Source organism: Emydura macquarii, unplaced genomic scaffold (assembly GCF_026122565.2).
Source record: "Emydura macquarii macquarii isolate MOO-44397 ecotype Brisbane River unplaced genomic scaffold, CSIRO-AGI_Emac_v2 contig_2676, whole genome shotgun sequence".
NCBI lineage: Eukaryota > Metazoa > Chordata > Testudines > Chelidae > Emydura > Emydura macquarii.
This window is the reverse complement of record NW_027132813.1, coordinates 16,201,129-16,224,039: the sequence shown is the minus strand read 5'-3', so window position 1 is coordinate 16,224,039 and position 22,911 is coordinate 16,201,129. Positions and strand designations below refer to the sequence as shown.

The window sequence follows — 22,911 nt, the reverse complement described above, 5'->3', positions numbered from 1 at the left end:
ATGCTAAAAGTAGTGTTTTTATTCTGTATAGTAAAATTTCAAAGCTGTATTAAATCAATGTTCAGTTATAAACAGTGAAAACTATAGCTCCTGGTATTGTATTTGCAGATTGTTTTCCAGTCAAGTACTAAACAGGCCTAACATTGACTAGCATCTGAAATTAGGCAAGAGCTTGTGCATTTTGACACGTATGGCTATAAGCAGAATTGGGGGATTTTTAAAATTTACCCAAGGCAGTCAGTGAAATGGGGGACCGGCAATAAGTTTCTGAGAGGGAATTCCCCAACTAAAACATATTTGTGTTCTTACTTTTAAAGGCTAAAAGCATTAGAAAATGAATTTGTACCTTATTTCTTGAATGGTTTTTCACATCGACTATTTCTAAATGACTGACTTTGTCCTGGGTTTTTTTGTCCATTACTACAAAAGCATCTAAGCTCCAACACAAGATGTGACTCTTTCAGAAGTCATCTGTGATTTTTTTTTTTTTAGATTAAATGGATACTCAAAATCTGTTAAACTAGCACCCTTTCCCATCGCTCTTATCAGTGCTCCTTAATTTCTTTACTAAGTGATAACAGTCCCATAAAATATGAATCACCAAATTTCAATATTCTAGCTCAATGAGAACATCAAAATCAGTTGTGTCAGGTGCTTGAATGTTTGTAAAAACAACATATGACCTTTTGGTGAATTCCAATGGAAAAGGTCAACTTTGGGATTTTTATGGACTCAGCAGCCCATAATAAAAGAGCGCACCAAATTTAAAGATTCTATCTCAGTGGGAACATGGAAATGAATTGTATACATCAAACACCTGTTAAAAGCATCTGTATGATACAGATAATATCTGTTCATACCTAGGAAGCTGGAGACAGTTGACAGAATCTGGATTTTCTAGAGATCCATTGTTTTCCATTCCAAAAATACTGCAATTTCTAGCAAAATACTGCCAATCTTCCCAGTTCAAATCATTTTTCTTTTTCCTTTGAATTCTCATTGCTTCTGGCTGTGGACTATAGAATTGAAGTATAATATAGAACACCTACAAATGAACAACAAAATACAAAACTGAAATTAGAATTGCTTGAGCTACATACCAACATGAATACAAATATTACATTTTTGTATCCACATATGGCCATATAATTTATGTCACAGCTTTCACCATATATTTGCACTTTGAATAAATAACTATTAGATGTTACACACAAGAAATATCTAAGATATTGCTCCCCTTTTCCCGGAGATGTTTAAGAGTTAAAGTAAACTTTTTTTGTTAAACGTGCTCTTTACACAGCTCTCTTCTAGCATTGGAATCATTCCATGACATTTATTCTTCATTATTTTCTAAGGTCTATTTGAAATCACTACCTCATTGTATGGCATGTCCATGGGCTGTGATATTGCCAACATTTTTGCTGAAAGAAAAAGGGATACTTATGTGTCACCAAACAGGTGTTGGGTAGTTTTCTGTTTTTAAAACCACACGTTTTTCCCTGCCTTTAGTCTGGAACTACTTCAAATATAGAAGGGATTTTCCCCCACCACACTATTGTATGGGTATTTGTGATGAGCACTCCCACATGAATACTCCAAATCAATTCAGCCTTAATATTCCACAGTTATTCAAATTGGCTTTGAAATAAAGAACAAGTTCCTACAAACTAAGCCAAAATCTATCCTCATATTCTTCCCCTCACCTACCCCAAACATGCATACCCAACTGAGGGGGGGCAAAGTTAATGGGAATAAGTTTTCCAAACATTAGACCTTGGGTTTGATTGTGGGTACATATTTAAAATGCCTGCTCTCATGGAGGTAGCTTCACCAGGGGAGGTCTAATCATCCCCAGGGCAGGCCACAGTAGGCTACTGCCCTTCAGCATTGCAGGGAAGCACCAAACTCCAACTAGGGCTCCGCAGAACCCAGAGTGGTGGAGACTCTGGTTGGCCTGTCTCTGTCCCCTCCCACAGCAGTCCATCTCCTGTGAGCTTTAGTAGCCAGCTTCAAGTCCCTGGTGAAGCAGAGAGTGCACAGGGCTTTTTACTGTTGCACACCTTTGAGCAGATTTTTTTTTTTTTTACTGCATCTGTCTTCCAGTGCCTGACGGCATGAAATGGGTCCTTTGTGTTTTAAAAGAAATTAAGGTTAAAAATTACAACAGTGAAGCAACTTAAACATGTTTGTTTTGTTTATAAAAGTAGGAGTTGCCATACTGGAGCCGAACATTACTTCATCTACTCCATTTACACTGTCCCGGACACTAGCCAAGCCCTGATGTATCAGAGAAAAGCCAGGAAACAGAAACACAATAATGTCCCTGGGTCACATTTTGCAATATTATGGGCAGGAGGAAATTTCTTCCAGGCCATCAAAGTGACTGTTGATTGCTCAAAGTATTAGGTTTGAACTTGCTTATAATTGAAACCTGGTGTGCTTTAAGCTTCCTCCTTGCTTTGATTTAATAAAATAAGGGAGCATAAACCTACATTCCATTCTCATGCCCAAAAGACAGAAAAGAAAAAAAGTAGCCTTCTCATTACCTGATACTGTCCATTTTGTAAATCTATTGTGATAGTAACTCCACGGTCCAGATGTGAAGCATTAATGAACAGAGATGAAATCCAGGAGGTCCCAATATCATCATCGTTGATATAACACAGGGAATGGGCTTCTGGGTTCAGTCTCAGCACTCTGTCATTAGTTGTGTCTTCATCACCATTAGGGATGCAATACCTCTGCACCAAAGGGTGCACCCTGGGGTGACTGCCAGGGCAGCGGCATTCTGACTGGGTGTGCAGGTGAGGAAATTTCCCAGAGAATACCTCCAAAATGTCTCTGTCACAACATAAAAAGTAAACAGGTACATGGGTAAAGGAAAAGATGGGTGGAACTATGTGCATCTGTGATTGCAGATTAAACTTCAGCCCCAGCCTTAACAACCATGCTCATAAACCACCACATTACATGTGATTAGAACACCACCATGAATAATTCCTTTTCATGACATCATGCCTGACACAGATCACTAACCTGAATACTTTCCTTAAAACACATTATAACATTGACATGTCTGTAGTAGCTATATCATTAGTACCCTTGAGGGTTAGCACCTGAATTTTCTGAAAAAACATCCAATTGTGCAGACAAATTTGTGCCCTCAAATAACTACAGGTGCAGAAAAAAGTGTTTATTGAGAATTTTAGCCTCAATGTTTAAAGTGTCCACTAACTCTGTGTGCCTCACTTGGTTACCTAACTAGACACTTAGATCCTGATTTCAAAGGATACTGAGCACATACAGCTCCCACTGACTCCTTTGGCAGATTAAATCAGGTCCTAGCTCTCAGGTAGGTTATCTAAAGTTTAGGCATTTTAGTGGATACTTTTGAAAATCTGAGTATTTAATTGCCTTATTTGCCGGTTATTATGTGCACCTACAGTTTATTTCAGACTCAATATTTTGGGCTCATTTGTTTGTGCCACTACACCCACAAAATTGGATGCTGGTTTAAGGATCTTTTAAAATGAGATAAACCGTTTAGAATGTGAAGTATTTGGCTAAATTAATCTAATTTTTATTTCATGGGAAAAAACAAGGATTTTCCTGGGAGAATATATAACCAATGTGATTGGGACAATGTAGGTATGTGTCTGTACCTAATTATGAACTCCGTTTTGTATTATGCCTTGCTCCCATGTCTATATTTGCCTATGTGCAGCCTATTTTAATGTATTTCCAGATGGCTCACCTTCCAAAGTAAGAAGATTGATACCTCATTGCAAGAATATCACTGAGAAACCATCAAGATTGTAATCTGGGGCCATCAACTTTGACTGTCTCCCAACTGTTGGCTCACCCCTATGGAATAATTGACTTTCTACTGAAGGGCCTGCATGGAGGTGGAGCATACATAACTGGAGCGGGACAGAGAGTTTCCCAGTGGAACACCTGGCAAAGACAGAGGTCTGCTTAAGAGCTGAGTACTGCTCTGAACAAGGAGACAGACCATCACCACATGCAAGAAGGACTTATAGGAGGGTGAGAGCAGGAGGGTCTTTGTCTAGCCTGGAATGCTGACAAGCCTCAGACTCACCAGAAGGGGCAAGATCAGACCAGGGATGGTGCTCTAAGGACTTTTGGTTTCAAAGATTTATAACTCTTGGGAGCTTAAACAGTAAAGTTTCTGTAGTTAAGAAATCGCTTTGCTAAACTTGTGTTCCTTGCTTATATGCCACATTGTCCCCAAAAGAGTTAAACTAGAAGCCTAGAGTGCCCACAGCCCCAGATGGGACTCTAGGAAGTGTGTGTAAGCAACTGGGGGTGCTTGGGAGGTCTCAGGCACTGAGTTCAGGGTCTAGAATGGTTGAGTGGTGCCACATGTCAGACCAGCGGTCTAAGCCTGGGAGTGTATGGTCTCAGAGCCAGAAACCGGGACTAGACTCTACCCCACATGAGACACAGCTATGGGGTCCACTCACAATGGACTGGTGACTGTACAAATGGAATACTGGGCCAAGATACAACAATGGTAACAAACTGGAAGGATATCACAGTATGACTATGTAGTATTAGAAATCACTGTTTATATTTAAAAAAATCTCTAAAGCATAAATGATATATAACATTCCACCCATGACTGTTCTCACCTCAAGCCTGTTTGGAGAACAGCCCTGTTAAATCCATGCCCAATAAACTATGCCACCAAAAGTAACCATCTCTTAAGGAGACTATCAAAAAGCCCTGTATTTTTGGGAACAAATTCACCATTATGTATTCTTCTTCTCTCTCATCATATTCCTGGGTTTTACCAGCATTTTTTGTTTTTTTTGTTTTTACCTGTTTGTAAGTGCCACTTGGTACAATCGAAAATCTTGCATTCTTCCAACAAATTGCTCTAAACCTATGAAAATATATTATAAATAAATAATCAAATTCCTTCAATCAGAAGGCAACTCTGCACTGCATGACAGCACCTTGATTCAGCACACGGAGCTCTCTCTTGCACAATTACCTCTCCTGAATGAAACCATCTTGGATGTGGACAAAACGATAGAGGGCAGTGACTTAATTTTTTGATAAAAAAATGATTTATAATAACTTTATAGGAACATTCTCTCTTTTCTGATTAGAGAGGTAGCACAGGGACCGGCTCATTAGACAGAAGTAATGAGCCAGTCTATGTGCCACCTCTAATTAGAGAAGAGATACAGTAGGTACAACTGTACCTATCAATTGATACAATAAAGATAAAAGATATTTAAAATATTATTTTCCTTTATACAGTGATTAGGTTGATAGTATTCAAAAGTTAGAATGACAATAGAAAACATTTCCTGACATATTAAGAGTTTTTAAAAGTAGGATGTAAAAATACTTTTCTTGGTTGCCCAATAACAAAATAACAGTCAGATATATTTAGGCATTAATTCCTAATTACACAATGTTCTGGATCAGTGATACCTTTTTCTGTCCACAAAGCCAATTCATCATCACATACAATTGAAGAAAGCCACAAAATAACAGTACCCGGATTTTGTACTGCATTGTTCATATAATGTTGTAGAATTTGTCTGATTCTGAATGTAGACTGATGTAAAGCTCTATAAATCATGATGTAGTCTGAAAGAAAGAACTGGTAGCAATTGTAAACTATTATCTATGTGAACCAGCCATTAATGGAGGCTGAGGGCCCTCACACTTTGCAAGTGGCTTCCATGACTATTTGATAGAAAGCAGAAGAATATTAGGAATCAGAAATCTTGAGTTCTCTTCCTGGCTCAGGAGAGGAAAGTTGTCTAGTCGCTACAAACAGCACAGCTAAGTACACAGATTTGGCATGTTTATTCTGAAATGCAGTGGAAGAGACTTGCCATGTTAGATACCTGGTTTATGGGAAGTGCTGAAAATCCACCTGGCTGTGATAATCTCCATTACCAGTGATGCCATCATCCAGGCCTCTGTCTGTGTTCCAAGTTCCTGAGGAATGTCATTTACTAATGGGCATTTTTTGTTACATGGAGCAGTGTGCCTAGCTTTATGTTCCCTTTCAATATACATTACATCACTAACAATTAGCTTGCAGATCTACTTTCCAGGGTTTTAGACACACATCAAGCATATAATAGTTTGAATGCTCAGCACACAGTGATAAAATATTGCAGAACTTACCACTGAAACTTTGCCCAATTTGCAGTGCACCATCAGCAGCAGGATCTGTAACTGGTCCACCAAGTATTCTTGAATCAAAAGCAGTGTTATCCTCTTCCAAACCATTTACAAAGAAACTGATTTTGGTGTGGTGAACCTACAAAGATACATATAAAGAGGCAAATAAAGGTTCATTACAAATAATTTTTTTGAATTTTGCACTAATTGCATCTATTATTGATTAACTATTTTGAACTAAGTAAGGCAGTTTTTTATTTTCTTGGTGTCTTAAATCCCCTGACCAATTTTCCATATTCACTAACCGATTTCCCACTAGTAAACTAGGTAACAAAAATGTAAAATATATAGACTAGAAAAGTATCATAATGGTCAAAACAAACAAAAATCTACAATGAAGTAATATTAAAGGGGTCTGTCTGACTTGAACCAACACACAACCAAGAAAATGCAGAGTCAAGGTTTTCACTCCATTCCCAATTTTACTTTAATGCCTAGGTATTTCATTCTAAGATCTGTGCTTCACACACCAGAATCCTATTAGTATTTTTCCTTGATGGGGAGGACATTTCAACACATCTTTCTCAGAGCACCGAGGATATCCTTCCTTCACTGTGCAGAACTGTAATTATAATAATAATTACTATTTTCCACAAACATCTGAGGATCTTAAAGCACTTTACAAACATTAACTAATTATGTTAGTTGGAATTCATTGGGATCAAACCTAGACCTGATCCAGAATCTGGTGCACAGTCTAAAAAGTTAACTATTGATAAATGAAGCATTGCAAACAGTTCCTTTTAATTTATAGAGCTGAGTGAATAATTTGGAACAAATACTTTACTAGATTAATTTAGCCTCTTTTTTCTGTTCACAGAATATCCATGAGCAAATTACAATTTCCTCAGTTAACTTTTTTCCCTTTTATTTCAAAGACAAAAAACAAACAGTTTGCTAAGAGTATACAATACTTGACATTCAAAATTCAAGCTGTATTGCTTAATTGCAGCTGGTGATATGTTGCATAGACTTGCAACTTTTTCTTTTCTGAGCCACACAAAATTTTGCCAAGTCTTCATTCCTAGAAAAGTGAATTTTTGTGAGATTGAGAGGCTGAGTGCAGAGTTTAAATTTAAATTCTCTTGCCACTGATTGTATGTGTATGAATAAAGTTACACATGTGAATAAATGTTTGCATTATTGGTGCCCAATCCTTGTGGTGAAGGATATGATTAGATTCCGATCTCCCTTGCTAAAAAGACTCTGTGCTGGGGATCCAGCAAAGGGTTTGGGGAAATTAGCGCTCTTAATGTGTCAAATAGTATCCCATAAAATATACCATAACAGAACAAAATATAACAGAAAATATACCAAATGCATTGATTTACTCGGTTTTTGTCATCACCATAGGAATTTTGTATGAAGTAGATGCATGTGCCTGTGGGGATTCACCAAGGATATCATCAGTCCCTTTTTTGGATTACTTATGGGGCTATTGAAAAGTTGCTTACTACAAATAATTATGCCTACAAGTTTTGAAATGGGGGGTCAGATTGAGGGAGAAGGGGTGGTATCAGGGAGTATATTAGGACTCCCTGATTTTTGTGCCCAGAGCCTGGTAGAGTTAGGGCAGTCTGAGGGCTTCTCTAATTTGCACCATCTAATATGGACCCCATATAGGACCCGGCTTCATATAGTAAAGCAAGCAGAACACATTCAAACTGTGTTTCTGACATTCCTCCAACATACCTTCCTACCCCTGATACGCCCCTTTCATCAGGAGCTGCAGCAAGCATGGTAAAAAAAGCTGGCTACATCTGCTCTGAACCCAGGGAATGGCTATGCAGACAGTCTTCACTCCAGGTAGTGATTTCTGCAAGCATTCTTTTTCTTGCCAATTCATTTTAACTTTCAGCTAATATTCACAGAAACACTTAGTGGCAGTTTCCCAGCCCTAGTAATTCAGAAGACACTGAGCTTTTTTGTGTTAGGACTTGTTTGAATTAGGAGTATAAAATACATGAAATTAGAAAGGATTCATAATATACAGCTGGCTTCTAGCTGTTAATTATGGAATTCAGAAGTTTCATCTGAAAAATAAGGAGACAGGCAAATGGGAAAGGAAACCACCTCCCAGTTTCATTGCCTTATAACTATATTTCCCTAACTTAATTAAATATATTAAATGCAACACATTCAAAATATTCAAATTCACCCTGATAGCTCACTGCATTAATAACTACAACAAATACACTTCTATCATTGAAAAACCTTCTCGTTTACTTATGTGAGTGATTTATTCACAAGAACATTCAAACCAGGAATTATTGAATTTTAACTATTTTATTTGTGTGAGGTTTATTTCAAATGATGGTTTGGAGAGCACCAGATTATGAAACATTATTTTGTTGTTGCCAGATTATGGAACATTATTTCCATTTTGAAGAAACAGGTAATCATGAACTTAAATGGATGCTTGGTGAATCGTCTCTACAGATAGAGGCTAAGAGAAGCTAGAGTGCTCTAGCCTGTCTTTATATCCACTCTAATCAAATCAAACAGGACTGGAATAATTGCATCCCTAAGAACAAGGGGTGTGTGAGGACAAACAAAAGGCTTATGAGCCAGATTAATTTGGTGCAAAAGGAAGGCGAGACCCTGAAAAATTCATTTTGAAAATCAGAGGATGAGTATTCACAGAATGCTGTTCCACCAACAAAGCCTTGCAAATTCTGACCAAGATAAACAGCCGTAGTTATCTAGAAATCTGAGCTTGAGTGATTGTCATCAGTGCTTCAGGCACCATGATTCTATTAGTATTTTAAGTAAGAAAATTGATTTTATGGAGAAAAATTATTTCCCTTAAATTATACTTTAAAATAAATATATATGCTAAGTTTTACTGTTATTTCGAGAGGCAGTCAATATTTCTCAAATTTAGACACAAGGATTTATTGCCCTTCCACTGAAAAAAATCGGAAGGGTTATCATCATAATTACTAGATCAAGATTTGTTCACAAAGTCCCTACATGTGGGTTTCCCCACTCTAAGCACATCACTTGCATTTTAAGTTAGCTTTTTGTGTTGACACACTGAAGACCCAAATACAGGAAAATCTTAATTGATTTTAATACAAAGCCTTTAAACATCCGATACCCTGTATGAGTCTGTGGGTATATGTGTGTGGTGGTTGAATTGCTTTTTTTTTTTTTTTTTTTTTGCATCACATTTTTTACAGCCTTTTACTGTCATTTGGTGTTTGACTGTTATCATTATAAAAGATACAGGCTTTTCTACTTTGTTATTTGTAGCATTATCTCATGTTTTACAACATCTTTGCACAACATGCAGGCACATGAAATATAACTAGTGAAAAGTTCTCAGTGGTATTAATGCATAAAAAAGAATGTGGTTCCATCTCTACTGTCTTACCCAGCCAAAAGCTGATGAACAGCCAATTTTCCTTTATCACATTAGCACAGCCATGAGGGAAACACATTTGTTCTAGTCAGCTACACTAAAGATACTATTACCAATCTAACATATACATGTTTTATATCAGCAGTATTCTCAGAGTATGAGGGAGCCAACAATATATTAACACTAGCATGACAGTTTATTTAAGAAAAGAAAATTGTCTCTGTAGAGGGACAGAACTTAGAAATGTATGGCTAAAGCTCAGTGTCACTGGTCTAATAAAGGTAATAATTCTTAAGCTTTCTTTATAGCAGGTAACACTCCTGTGACAGCTCTGTCATATCATTCAAATAAAAATGTTGTCTTTTACAAGTTTAAGTGCGCCTTTATTTTGAGTCAGATATGAAGCACGTTTTTGATTTTCTGTTTTCACTGCAATGACATCTGTACTTGGAGTTCAGAACTGGCCCACTCACCCCCAATAGCTCATTACAAATTTGCTCTCTCAATTCTTATAGGGCCCAATTCTGCCACACTTACTCTGTGCTAAGTAGTACCTTACTCTACAAGTATTGCAATAGAAATCAGTGGGACTGCTGCAGAACTGGACCTTAAATGATTAGATATTTTTATATTGTACAAATAGTTGATTAATGCAATCTCAAATCTCTCTCCAGCTTTCCCACTCCCCCTCCTGCAACCTCTTTATATTAAATAGGATTTAGAATAGTTGGGTTTAATATAGCACATTCCCAAAGTAGCCCTAAGCACTTTACAGTGCTGAACTGGATATCAGCAGTGCAGTGACTGTGTACGAAAGAGGCAGCAGTCATCATGCATTTGGCAGTAGCTCAACGTGATGATCCTCCTGCTGGTTATTAAAGGGGGTCTGAATATTTGACAGGGAAGGAAATTGTTGGAGGGGAAACCATGTGTGCTATAAAAAAAAAATCCCAGTAGTTTTCCAGCCTGGGAGAAGGGGAAATGTCTCCAAGTTTGGTGTCAATATAGACTAAGCTAAAGAAGAAGAAAGGTTGGCACTGAACTGGCTCTTTATGTGATTATTTAAAGTGTCCTGCCCAGGAGCATTAAATCACATGCAAAACCCTGAGAAATAATGTTAGATGCCCAGGACAACAGGATTATCCCCCTTATTCTCCTATCAATAACGTTCTATGGGATCTTAAATTTCCCCCCAAGAAAACAGCAAGAGATGGAGAGATGATGAGTCAAAATGTGGCCTCATGGTTTTACAGAGCACAGGCCCAGAAACCTGAAATGCCAGAGTTCTAATCCAAGCTCTGACACTGTCCCCATTTGTCTGATGCTCACTAAAGCACCTCTACAGGTAAGTTGTGAGGAATAGCTAGTTACTGAGAGTGTGCTGGCTTCTGCCAATGCAGAGCGTGAAACAAAATCCCCTTAGCAGGAAGTTGTCGTGGTGCAAGGTATCCAGAACCTCTCCTTTTGTGGAGGGTCTGCAGTCATCCAGCAAAGCCTCAACAATGGGCTGTCCAGTGAGATGAGGGATAAGCTCATGCAAAGGCAGCCTTATTAAAGTCTCCACTAGTGGGGTTTTCATAGGACCACAGCTAGGATTAAAACTGCCCTCTGCAGCCACAAACGCCAAGAAAAACAGTAAGTAGTATGGTCACGTGCCCTCCCTTGGGCAAATCCACCATGGAGGCAGTGGGTCCAGCTGGTTCAAAGAAGTGCAGGTTCCACTTCCCTGTGTGTGAAGTTAATCTGGCCCAACATTTATAAAATAAGGTAAAGATAAAAAATGCATTATACATGCTAAATATTATCTCATTTGAAGGTCTGTTCTACTGAAGACCCATCCACATATGCCAAAAGATTGAATTTAATAATCTTTCTGAAATGTGGTTTTGACCATGGAGAGCTGTAACACAGTTTACTCGGACATACATGGACAATGGTCAGGCTCATATCATGCTATAATGTAACTATAATATAACTGCAACATGAAATAGGTCACAACCAAGATCAACAACAGTTCTTTCCATTAAGTGGATGGGACCTAACAATACATCATCTGCCTAGTATTGTACTGGAGTGTCAGCTTTAGGTATAATGGTAATAAAAACTACTTGGTACTTCATGTCTCAAAGTACTCAAAGGGAAGTAATTATGACTCTGTTCTATAGATGAGAAAACTGAGTTGTAAAAACCTTCAAGTAGGGCAGCCAAGTTCACACAGTGAGTCCCAGTCAGAACCCACAAGACAACCCAGATATGTTGACTTTCCTCTAGACCATGCTGCTACCTTCCATGCATAAGCCTAAGTCCTCATGTACATGGAATTGAATCCACAAACTTTTGGCCCAGAGGTAACAATGCTGACTGAACTTCAAAAATATGAAAGTACGATATACATGCGATACATAGCATATAATGTTTTTATGTATGCATGTATGCAAAATTTCCTGCCATTCAACTGACATTTTTAATTATACGAAACAAAACAACTGAACTACTTTTACAAGAGGCAGGGAACTGTATTTTTGACCTCCTCTACACAAAAATATTATATCACTTTAACTAAATCTGTTTAGCAACTGGTTTAGTTAAATTAGTTTGTGTGGCTATGTCTACACTGACGGCGACAAATTCGCTGTCATCAGATAGATTTATCTGGTTCGATTGAGCGGTAGTGAAGACACAATCAATCTGGAAGTCGATCTATTAAAACCACCTCCAGAAAAAGCGTAGTGCTGCATTGACGGGTAAGCATTTCCCGTTGGCACAGCATATTGGAGACGGCACGTAGAACAGAAGTTAGGAAGTCAACTTAAGTTATGCAAGCTACTCTATCTAGCATGCGTAACTCCCGTCAACTGCCGCTGAATTTGCTGGTCAGCGTAGACCAGGCCTGTGACTTGTGTTGCCACTCTTATTTTGGTTTAGTTAAATCAGTACAATTTTCATGTATAGATAAGGCCATACAATAGAAATAAATCTCTGTCTTAACACTCCCTCTCAAACTCAACCAGGAATTACCTTTGATAAAAATCTGAATATGGTGGGCAGGAGAGGAGAGGAAGAGGAAAGAAGCCTTTAGATTCCATTAAATAATACATTGCTTATATGATTTGTGTAGTAGAAGAGTATAGGAGCTCCACTCATAGACCAGGGCACCATTCTGCAAGCAATTGTACAAACACATAACAAACAGATGGTTTCTGCCTCAAACAGTTTATAGTTTAAATTTGTGCTTTAAATAAGTACCTGCATTACTATAAGTATGATCAAACAGCTACTGTGTGGCCCATTAGAATTGTTGTCAATTTCCTACCCACTGCTAAAAGAAAAACTTACAAAAGACCTGAAGAAGAGCTCTGTAGAGCTCGAAAGTTTTTCTCTTTCACCAACAGATGTTGGTCCAATAAAAAACAGCACTCACCCACCTTATTTGTAAAATATTTCTGATAAACTAAAAGGAAATGAACCTTTTACTCATTAAAAATACATTCCTTTTAATCTCTCTCATCACAGTTCCTAATTTCCATAGGACAGAATTTTAATTCTAATGTTGCATCTCATAGTTTATTGCTCTAACAACCAGAACGTGTTGTCTTGTAAAATGGATGAGGAAACAAAATGGACCTCTCTCCTGGCATATATAGATCAGGAAAGAGGGCTTTTGTAATAGGTAGAACCTCTTATAAACAGAGGAAAAGAAGAAGCCTTCCACTAGCTAGTCAGATCAAATGCCACCAGGCCTGACCTATCAAGGCTAATCAGTCAATTTACTGATGGGTGCAGGTTCAACTGCAGTCTCCAATCCAGGACCAGCTATGCCTATCCAAGAAAGTCTCAGGTGACAGGGACAACATGACATTTGTAGAACCTAATGAGGATTTATGAGAGAGGACACACTCATTCTATGGACAGCCACTGTCTCCAATCAGGATACACAGTAAGCACACCAGTAAATCATGATATGTGCTCAGGACCCTGGGGTACTGCAACTGGCTTACTGCAGTAGGGAAAAACAAGCCACAAATGCACCTGCTACCTGACTGTAAAGCAGTGAATGGAACCATTATGAATATTAGGTGTTTGCAAGATGTAAAAATGAAAAGTGTGTGTGTGTGTGTGTCAGATAAGAAAACGAAGCTAAGACTCCCTAACTTCAGACATAAATTGGAGCTGAGAGCATGTTGAGATAGTCTCCAAATAGCTCCCAATAACATACTAGAAATACCTCAGGACTAGCAATACTGTTAATAAGAAAATTGTGCACTTATAAGTACCAAGGATTTCAAAGCACTTTACAAACAGTAGTTAACAACACACCCATGAGGTGGAAAAATATGGTTATACTTGTGTCTCAGATGAGCAAACTGGGGCATATGGCAGTTAAAGGCCAAATTCTCATCTCAATTATGCTGATAAAAGTCTTGAAGTCCATTCAAGTCAATGGAATTACTCTGAATTTACACTGGTATAAGTGAAAACAGAATTTGGCTCTCAAAGTCATATAGGTAATCAGTGGTAGTCATGTCTCTCAAACTACCAATTTTCAATCATTACACAATAATTCCTTACACTTGTTCCTCAGCATATATTTTTGTATTTTTGTTCTAGTGGATATTTCAGATATATGGCCTTTTCCTGAACTCAAATACTTTTAACACATAGCAAGCTTCTCCCCCTCCCGGCCCTTAGATGCATTGTGAACATTGTACACATCAGGAGCTCTCGCAATAAGCTTTCTATAGAGGAACAGACAGCATATCAAGACATTTTTTCCAAGGTGATAAAACAGATTAAGGTTTGGACAAAAATGACAGGCCTATAGCTTCCTTGAATACTGTAATAGAGACAACAAATCAACAGTGGTCACTGATGACAACAGGTGAAAAGATATAGAGTGGAGGAGTAAATTAGTGATGATGCTACAACAATCTAAACTCAAGTGAATTTTTTTTTTCATATTCTACATGTCTAAATATGTTATTTTTGCCTACATGTGGAAGATAGATAGCATATTTCACCATTGGGGTAGATATTGCCCTCTGATACACTGGTTCACATCACCCCACCTTCAGAAAAGCAGCTATGGAGCACATGCATAAAAGTTAACGATAAAAGACACAGTAACAGGTGTTTACATATAAAAAAAATTAGAGAGATGTAGGTTGTGTGCTTTGATGTTTTCTTGCACAACTGCAATGGTTACAGAAGGTTCATTTCCTTAGAATGTTTACACTTTAAAAAAAATCAAAATACTAAAGTTGTGAGTGAATTCTGTACTCCTGAAAATGAGAGGCCAAATGACAGTGGCATGAATGGGCAAAGTATGGCAATGACCCATTCAGAGCTCTGTCAGTCTTCAAATCTCATACTAGTTTCTCTCTCATGAGTAGAGGCAGCTGGTTGTATTGAACTGTGCCAGACTACATGGCAGTTTTATGATATTCGAGAGTAGAATGAAACCAGCAAACTCATTTTCACTTGTGACCAGGGCTATATTAACCCATGCACAGCCCACTGACCCTAAAATTTTGTGTTCCTCTGCATATTATTAACCCTTCGGTCCCAATGTGCCACTAAAGTGATGCATCTGAGATCATTTTGTCACACGTCAACCCTTTCTTTTCACTGAGTCAGCTCTCCCTCATTTACATATTTTCTGTAAAGCCACTCTTTCCTCTCTCCAAGGCTTTTTTTCCCTTTCTTATTCTGCCTCCTTCTCTTGCTTCTTATTTTTCTTTCAGTATTAGCAATGCACTTTTATTTTATATTACTCTCTTCATTTTTATTTCTTCCCTTTAGGTGCCATTTTCCTTTTAAGATGGCTTCTTCTTCCTTTTCTATAGAAACACAGTGTTGTAAGCTTGGAACTCAGTCCAGTGCCCATCAGGGCTAACATCTCTTCTCACAAACCTAAGCGATTGGAGAGGGAAGGAAGGATATATCCTAATATTCCCAAAGCCCTCTCAGGGAAACAAATAGAATACAGACATCCAATATATCCCGATCCCTTCCCTCTAATTCCTACAGCAGCTACACAATGGTTACTCTATAAACTCCAGAGTGGCAGTAATCTCCATAGCCTCAGTGCTGGGGTGCCAGACTTATGGAGCTCATTTGGATGGGATACCCATGTCTGAACAGCTCCATATCACCTCATACACCACACATTATCTTCCTTACCAGACCAAATCACTCCCAGAACTGACTGGCCCAATGCACAGTCTGTTTATACAGCCACATGAGGCCTATCCGACTCCTCACAACTACATAAAAATGGACTACACTTAGTGAGTTAAAAACCTTAAGTTGAATGTAATTGCCAGGAACCATCCAACAATATACCAGGGATGACGTTGCAGCCAGATTTTTACATATACCAAAATCCCTCAGTTCTCTCTTTTTGAATCAAAGCATACAACCCATAGATGAAAGAGTGCAGTTTTTAATCTTCTGCTCTTTTCCTTTTAATTTTTTATTTGGAATGAAAATTGAGACAACACAGAGGGAAACTGGCAGATCTAAAGCATGGCAAGAGATAATTAATTTATGTAGCAAACATACGAGAACAAGACACACGTCACTTTAAACATAAAAGAGCCTCTCTGCATATGTCATGAGGAATTTGTCGGGGGCCTTGTTCTCAAACCGACAAAAAAAAAAAAAAAAAAAAAGATGCAAATGCCATGTTAACTGAGGAGAAAATCAAAGAATGACATCCAGGAGGACAAGCCAGCTCAGATAATTTATCTACATAATATTTGACAGACCAATGGCAACTTCTAAGCTAGCAACACAACTTACTGATGAGTCTGCCAAGAAGCCTGGTGCTGTTTCAGTTGGAAATCTTGTGTATCATAGTTTCAAATGCATTTGTCTTTATATATACACCCATTGAGAAAAGAGAATAAAAATGCCATTATTCATGAGGCCATAATAAGTTTTCTGAACATTTCACATTGTTCCCAGATTAAAATATAATATTATGCAGACAAAGATAAACAATTCAAGAAATGAAATATGCATTAATGGTAGCCAAAATGAACGCACAGGTTATGAAAGGATTTTGGCTTTTCAAAAAAGATTTCTACAGTTCCATATTTTCAGGTTGTAACCTTACCGTGCATTATTCACATTGCAAAAAGTAAAACGTACTCGATCTAAGCAGTCACAACACTAGACGTATACAGCAAAGCCGCCGAAACCCAGAAATAACTATGGAACTAACCTGAAATACAAGAGAGCAGACAAAACAAAAAAGAAAATGAAAAACAAAATGAAGCCCAAAAGCCTATATGGTAGGCCTCTGGGCTCTCAGGCCAAATGGAACATAATTGGGGCCCAGTTCAGTTCCCATTGAAGCCAATGGGGGTTTTGCTACTGACTTCAACAAGAACAAGGTCAGGGTTCTTTCTTTTGTAAAAACAAAGCAGGAAACTGGATTCCTTAATTTTCAACTATTCACTCTAAATATTAAAATGAAATCAAGCCTTGTTTGTCTCTAGTTGTCATCCACTGTCTGAATCTAGTCCAAAATACAACCCAGATGGGTCTTCTCAGTACCACTACCTGCCACTGTAAACTTAAGAAAAAGGCCTTAAAGGAGAAAAGTCTGTATCCCCATTCTTTGCAGAGAAAGAGAAGTGGCAGCTTTGAGTATCTATTAAACAGATTATACTCAAACTTTAAAAAAAATCCACCTTTGAGCCATTAAAAGATCGTACTTAAAATTTATAAACAAATGTAAACTGGGTACTCGCACTACACGTCATGGGGAGGCTGAATTTCACTACAGAAGCAGGGATTGATTTTAAACAGATTTCAAGCTTACGAAAGGAAATGTTCTGAAATAATTCATGAATTTTATTCTAGTTCAGCATTCAAACAATGGAGTTGCAATATATATCCATGTTCATCATAAACAGGTTCAATTGTACCTCAATCTATGAATGAACCTACATTTTAACCAAGGATATTTCATTCTAATTTAGGAAAGTTAAGAGAAAACATGGAGAATTAATAAAACTAACTATTAAGGGATTTTATATATACTCATACACATGTACCCACACATGTGTATGTTGTGTGTGTGTGTGTGTATCATGCATATGTGCACACATGCATATATATATATATATGGTTCAATGTCTAGTCTTGCTGTAATGTACTGAGCACCCTCAAATCTTAATGAACTTGGAAGATCTCATAATGTCAGCACAGAATGCATTTATCTGCAGACTAGCTGTGCCCTGAGGAAACAAGTCCAAAAACTCACTTTTTATTTTAAACTTTGCTTCATTTTCAGTCTCATACTCCTTTCTTGCTTCTGCTCTCCTTGTTACACTTTGGGTATATTTACACTTGGAACTGGGACTCCCACCCCATACAGACATACTCAAGCAAGCTGTCATTATACTAGCACACTAAAAGTAGTAGCTGGAGTAGCATGGGCAGCAGCAAGCAGTACCATGGGCTAGCCATGCCAAGTGCAAACCCACCTGAGCCCCATAGGTACATACTCTGGGCTAGCACAGGCCACAGCAAGCAGTGGCATGGGCTAGCTGTGCTACTCCAGCTACGCTACAATAAGAACTAGTGCAAGTACCTCTACAAGAGCTGGGAATCATACCCATCGCTCCAAATATAGATGTAGCCTTTGACAATTGCTTTTCAAGGAATATCTACCAAAAATATCGATCAGATGGCTTCAGAAATTAAAATTCCTTAACTGGGATAATGCACTTTTGAAAAATATTGAAATTAAGTCGTTACAACATTCGGTCCAGAGATAGCAAGTAGACTGACTAGAACTTAGCTGTGAATATATTTAAATGTGGACATACACATGCAGTATTAGGTAGGTAAAAATAGGATATGAAATAAACATTAGGCATCAACTCTAAGCTCACTGTCAAGAGTACACCAAGGCTTCTAACCACAGAGTTCAGCTGAAGGTAACTATCTGTCAAATGTAATCTTTGCAAGTGAATATGCTTAAGCTGGTGCTATGAATCAACCAAAATTACTTTGGTCTTATTGACATTCAATTGCAAGAAGTTGCAGCTCATCCAGTCCAACAGACAGTCTGACAACACCAAGAGTGCTTCAGTGACAGAAAGCTTTAAATATAGATGCAACTATCATCACAATACACATGGAACTAAACTTAATGATCCCTCCTACCATCTTCAGAAATTGGTCAGTCAGTCATCAACTAGCCATAGATGCCGTATGACTGCATAGTCATGCTCTGTCTTTTACCAATTCCTGCTGTTAACTAATCATTACTTCATAAAGCGATACAGATTTGACCGACAGCAAAAGACGCTTGATCCAGCTTCACTCTCCCCTTTATGTTTTTCTCTCAGTTCACCACTCCTCTTTGTCACTATAGTCTTCGTTTTCCCTTCCCATAAAACAAATGCCGCATTCAAACTAATTTGAACTACTTTGCTTTGGCTTGTTCAGAAACAGATCCTCAGCTGGTATAAATAGGAAAAGGAATGGAATTATACTGATTTATAGCTGCTGAGGATCTGGCCCTAAATGTTAAATGCGCTTTTTTCCTGACAACTGTCCTTTACATCTCAAAACAAAATGTCCAAGAAGGTGGGCCTGGGAAGGCAATACTGGAGGGAAAAGAGTTTTTCATACCAAGTCTAATGAGGTGAACTGATCAATGTCCTTACTCTCCACAAAACAAAGGCACACCAACTGCAATTCTCTAGATGTTCACTTGATCCTTTGCATTGAAACAAATCCATTCACCTCAGTGCCAACTGTTCCGATTGATGACAGCCATATTTTTTCAAAAAATTGCATATAGCCCCACTAGCTTCAGGAAGTCTTAGATCAATCTATCTGCCTTGAGCTGCTCCTACATCCACATTTTTCCCCTTAGCATGCAGTGAATTCTGAGTCACCTCTAAAATGCAACCACATAAAAAGGTGTTGGGGGTACTACAAACATGAGACCTGCCGTAGTTTTGAGGACAAGACAGGACACTAAAATGTTTTGGAGGAAAACTGACACTTGTGCCCTCGATTCTCACTTCCCTCACAACTGCAGTGCCTATGTTCTGAGTAACTGCAGAACTACCAAAGTACTGAAAAATAGTCAGAGGCTTGAGGAACAAACCTCACCAGGGAACCAGAGTGACAGAACTGTCATAAAACAGAAGGGCTGGGGAAGATAAAGGGACTGGAGGAGGACTGATAAAGAACAGTGAAGGAGAAGAGAGAAGCACAGGGTCGGGAGGTGCAAGGTGTCTCTTTGCCTTTCCTTCTTTTGCCTCAGGCCCATATTGGCCTTTCCTTTTTTTTTCTTCCCTTGACTTAACTGGGATGAATTTTAATTTCAGCCTCTCTACATGTTTTGTACACTGTATACTTTCTATTTGTGTGGAGTGGATTTCCCATTCATCACAGGATTTCAGGCAAAAATCCCAGGAGCATTTTGCTTTCCTTCAAAGTTAGCTTTGTTAAAATCAATAACTTTGGGACTGCTTCCTTTATATAGTACATAACCTCAAGAGCATTTCAAATCTAGTGATTTTGTGATCAGTTGATCCTGACTGTTCTTCACCTCCATATATAGATTCATATTTATATCCTCTCTCAGAATAATATTCAGAAAACTCTTGCTTTATAGGCTGTCTAAGAAACTGCATAAAGGCAGCAATCTTGCAGTTGCATTGGAACCATGCTCTCCTTTGCAGTTTTGACACAGTCAGTATCCCAACTGATCTCTAACAACCTCACCCCAGATTCCCCCTTTCCCCAAATGATCAAAGGCTTTGTCTTTTTAGGGGTCAGTTATATGCTGGAAAAAATATTTCCTGATCTATTTTTTCTGGCTACCTGGAGGGCTATAGCAACAGCCAAGAATTGCAACTACCTTGTATTGTCCTTAATTTCTATACAAGCTGTCTGTTGAGTCAGACAAAATATTTATGATATTTTTTCTCTGAAGACTCAGTGTCATCCCTCACCAATATTGCTATCTCTTTTCCAACTTCATATTTGCTCTTTCTTCACTAAAACTCTGTATCTTGGTATTTTAAATCACCCTTCATTTTCCTAGTTTTCTCTCTTATTCCAATAATATCTTTCTTCTCCTTGAAAACATGTCACTCCAATTCAGTAGTCTTATTACCTATGCTCCTAGCGTTTGTATAAAAGATATTTAGCTTCTCTCTTTGCCCTCCTTTACTTTTCTTTCTCACTATCTCCTACAGTGATAATCCCTTCTCAATGGGAAATGGTTTTCCTTCAATCCCAGTTTTCCTTTTTGTGCATAGTGCCACTAGTTCAGCTTGAATCCCCCAAAGAACCATGTAAATTAAAAGAAAAGAAAGGACCAACGATGGAACCCTGGTGTGCTTCTGAAGCAATTAACTTGGTGCTCAAGAACAAGCAATGTATTAATACATATTTAACCTCAGACAGTGAAATCAGAAGGGAACCAGAACGTGGTGTGGCCCTGAAGATATTTCAGGGACTACAGATAATCTAACCTTATGACTAACTCTCAAAATGCTGTAATGTCAAGTAGCAGTTAGCAGAATAATGATCCAAAACAACAATCAAGTGTATCATTATTTACTTTGACAAGGGTAATCTTAGTGCTATGACAAGGTATAAAATCTGAGTGAAATAGCTGACATATCTGATTACCTGACCAGCTAGCCAGGAGATGACAGATTAGGAAGAGAGGCAACATTTGAAGCAGGTCTATATTTGATTAAATAATAATTCTTTATCAGCAAAGAGTGAATATTGTTTTCAAATTAAAAAAGAGCATCTGTTGAATCAGATAGGCAAGAACTGCAAGTAAAGGTCTGAAAAATGCCACTTAATCCTTTACAGGTATGTAGATCAGGCTATTAGTATGAAATAAGATTAAAATAGTTAATTGTAGTTCAGTTGCATTCCACCCCAAACCAGCATTGTGGCCATAAAAATATTCTTTATTATCTGGGTTAGTAATGCCCTATTATGCTATTAAAGATGCCTTAGGAGAGAACAAACAATAAATTTCGGCTGGCAGGGTGGGGGGGGGGGGAAGGGAATGTAAACTCAAAATTGTAAACAAACATTCTGGAAAATTTTAATTAATTAATTAATGAGCTTTTCTCTAACTACTATTTTAGCAGTCTTTGCTCTTTCTATTTGCAAATGTAGAGAAGCAAGTAACTTGTGCTGCTAAAGCTTCCAAACAATAAAACATAAGAGGACCCTGGTAATCAGATCTGAAAATAAATGGAGAACAATTGCTTTCTTGCCACATAATGACTATTTTTCTCAAGTCACAGAACAAATCAGATCCAAGCATCAATGATCACTATAGTAACATGAAAAGAGACAAGTATTAAGGATTCAACAAGCTATCTTTTAGAAGCTAAAACAGCTACATAAAATAGACTTGCCAAATTTAATTGAAACAAAAAGCTCTTGAAATTACATTTGAGTTAATCTCATAACATTGTATTTTTTTTCTTTTTTATCTGTTTAAAATACAATGCTACCATCGATTCTGATTTTTTCTGAACTATTCGTAATCATGTAAATGAGTAATGAGATGTAGATGTCAAATGAAATGTTGGTTTTAAATAAAGTCTCTGTACTTCACCAGTAAAAAAATAAGTAACTGCTTGCATAGATGAAGGAAGTGAACAGCTGTTAATACACAATGGTTAATACATATTACATTATTGATTACAGACTTATTTCTAGTCACCTAATTGGGATGTATTCAATGTGAGCAATTTTGTGCCATTTAGGCACTGGCCAGTGCTGAACATGGTGCAGTGTTGCACTGACCAGGGGGAAATTTGGGCAGAATTATGAGTCAGAAGGCATAGTCTCCCCTCAGCTCCCCAGTGTGAAGGGGGAATGTGCAGACAGCCATTTAGTTCTTCTGGCCAATTCCATGGATGCAAGAAGGTGGAGAGAAGAACATAAACCCACTTCTTCCTCGTCTCTCTCTGCATTTTGGGGGATAATTTATACGAGGAGTGAATGATTGTCTCTTGCCATTGACTGCCCCTCCACCCCCGACACTGAACATCTAGGCAATGTCCAGGCACAATCTGGCAGCATATCCAGAAAAGTATCCTCTTCTCCTACTTATCGAACCACCACACTTCTCTATTTACAACTTTCCATTGTTTTCTGCAACAAGATCAAGTCCTTCTTCATCCTAAAAGTGGTAAATAACTCTACTTTCAATTCACATTTCACCCCCTCTTGTTCTGTCCTCTGCACAAATTCAGGTAAAAATTGCACATGTACAAACAGAGGCCAGATTAATGACAACT

At 38.0% G+C, this 22,911-nt stretch overlaps 1 protein-coding gene across 1 annotated transcript in view; it reads right to left on the bottom strand.

The window, feature by feature from the left end:
- The window catches only part of USH2A (usherin), a 511,874-nt gene that overhangs the window by 470,400 nt on the left and 18,563 nt on the right, over positions 1–22,911 (bottom strand). Inside the window, exons 3-6 of the mRNA XM_067564962.1 lie at positions 6,175–6,310; positions 4,843–4,906; positions 2,547–2,841; positions 861–1,045 (exon numbers count right to left, since the gene is read on the bottom strand). Of these exons, the coding sequence (XP_067421063.1) occupies positions 861–1,045; positions 2,547–2,841; positions 4,843–4,906; positions 6,175–6,310 (680 nt within the window). The remainder of the gene's footprint in view (positions 1–860; positions 1,046–2,546; positions 2,842–4,842; positions 4,907–6,174; positions 6,311–22,911) is intronic.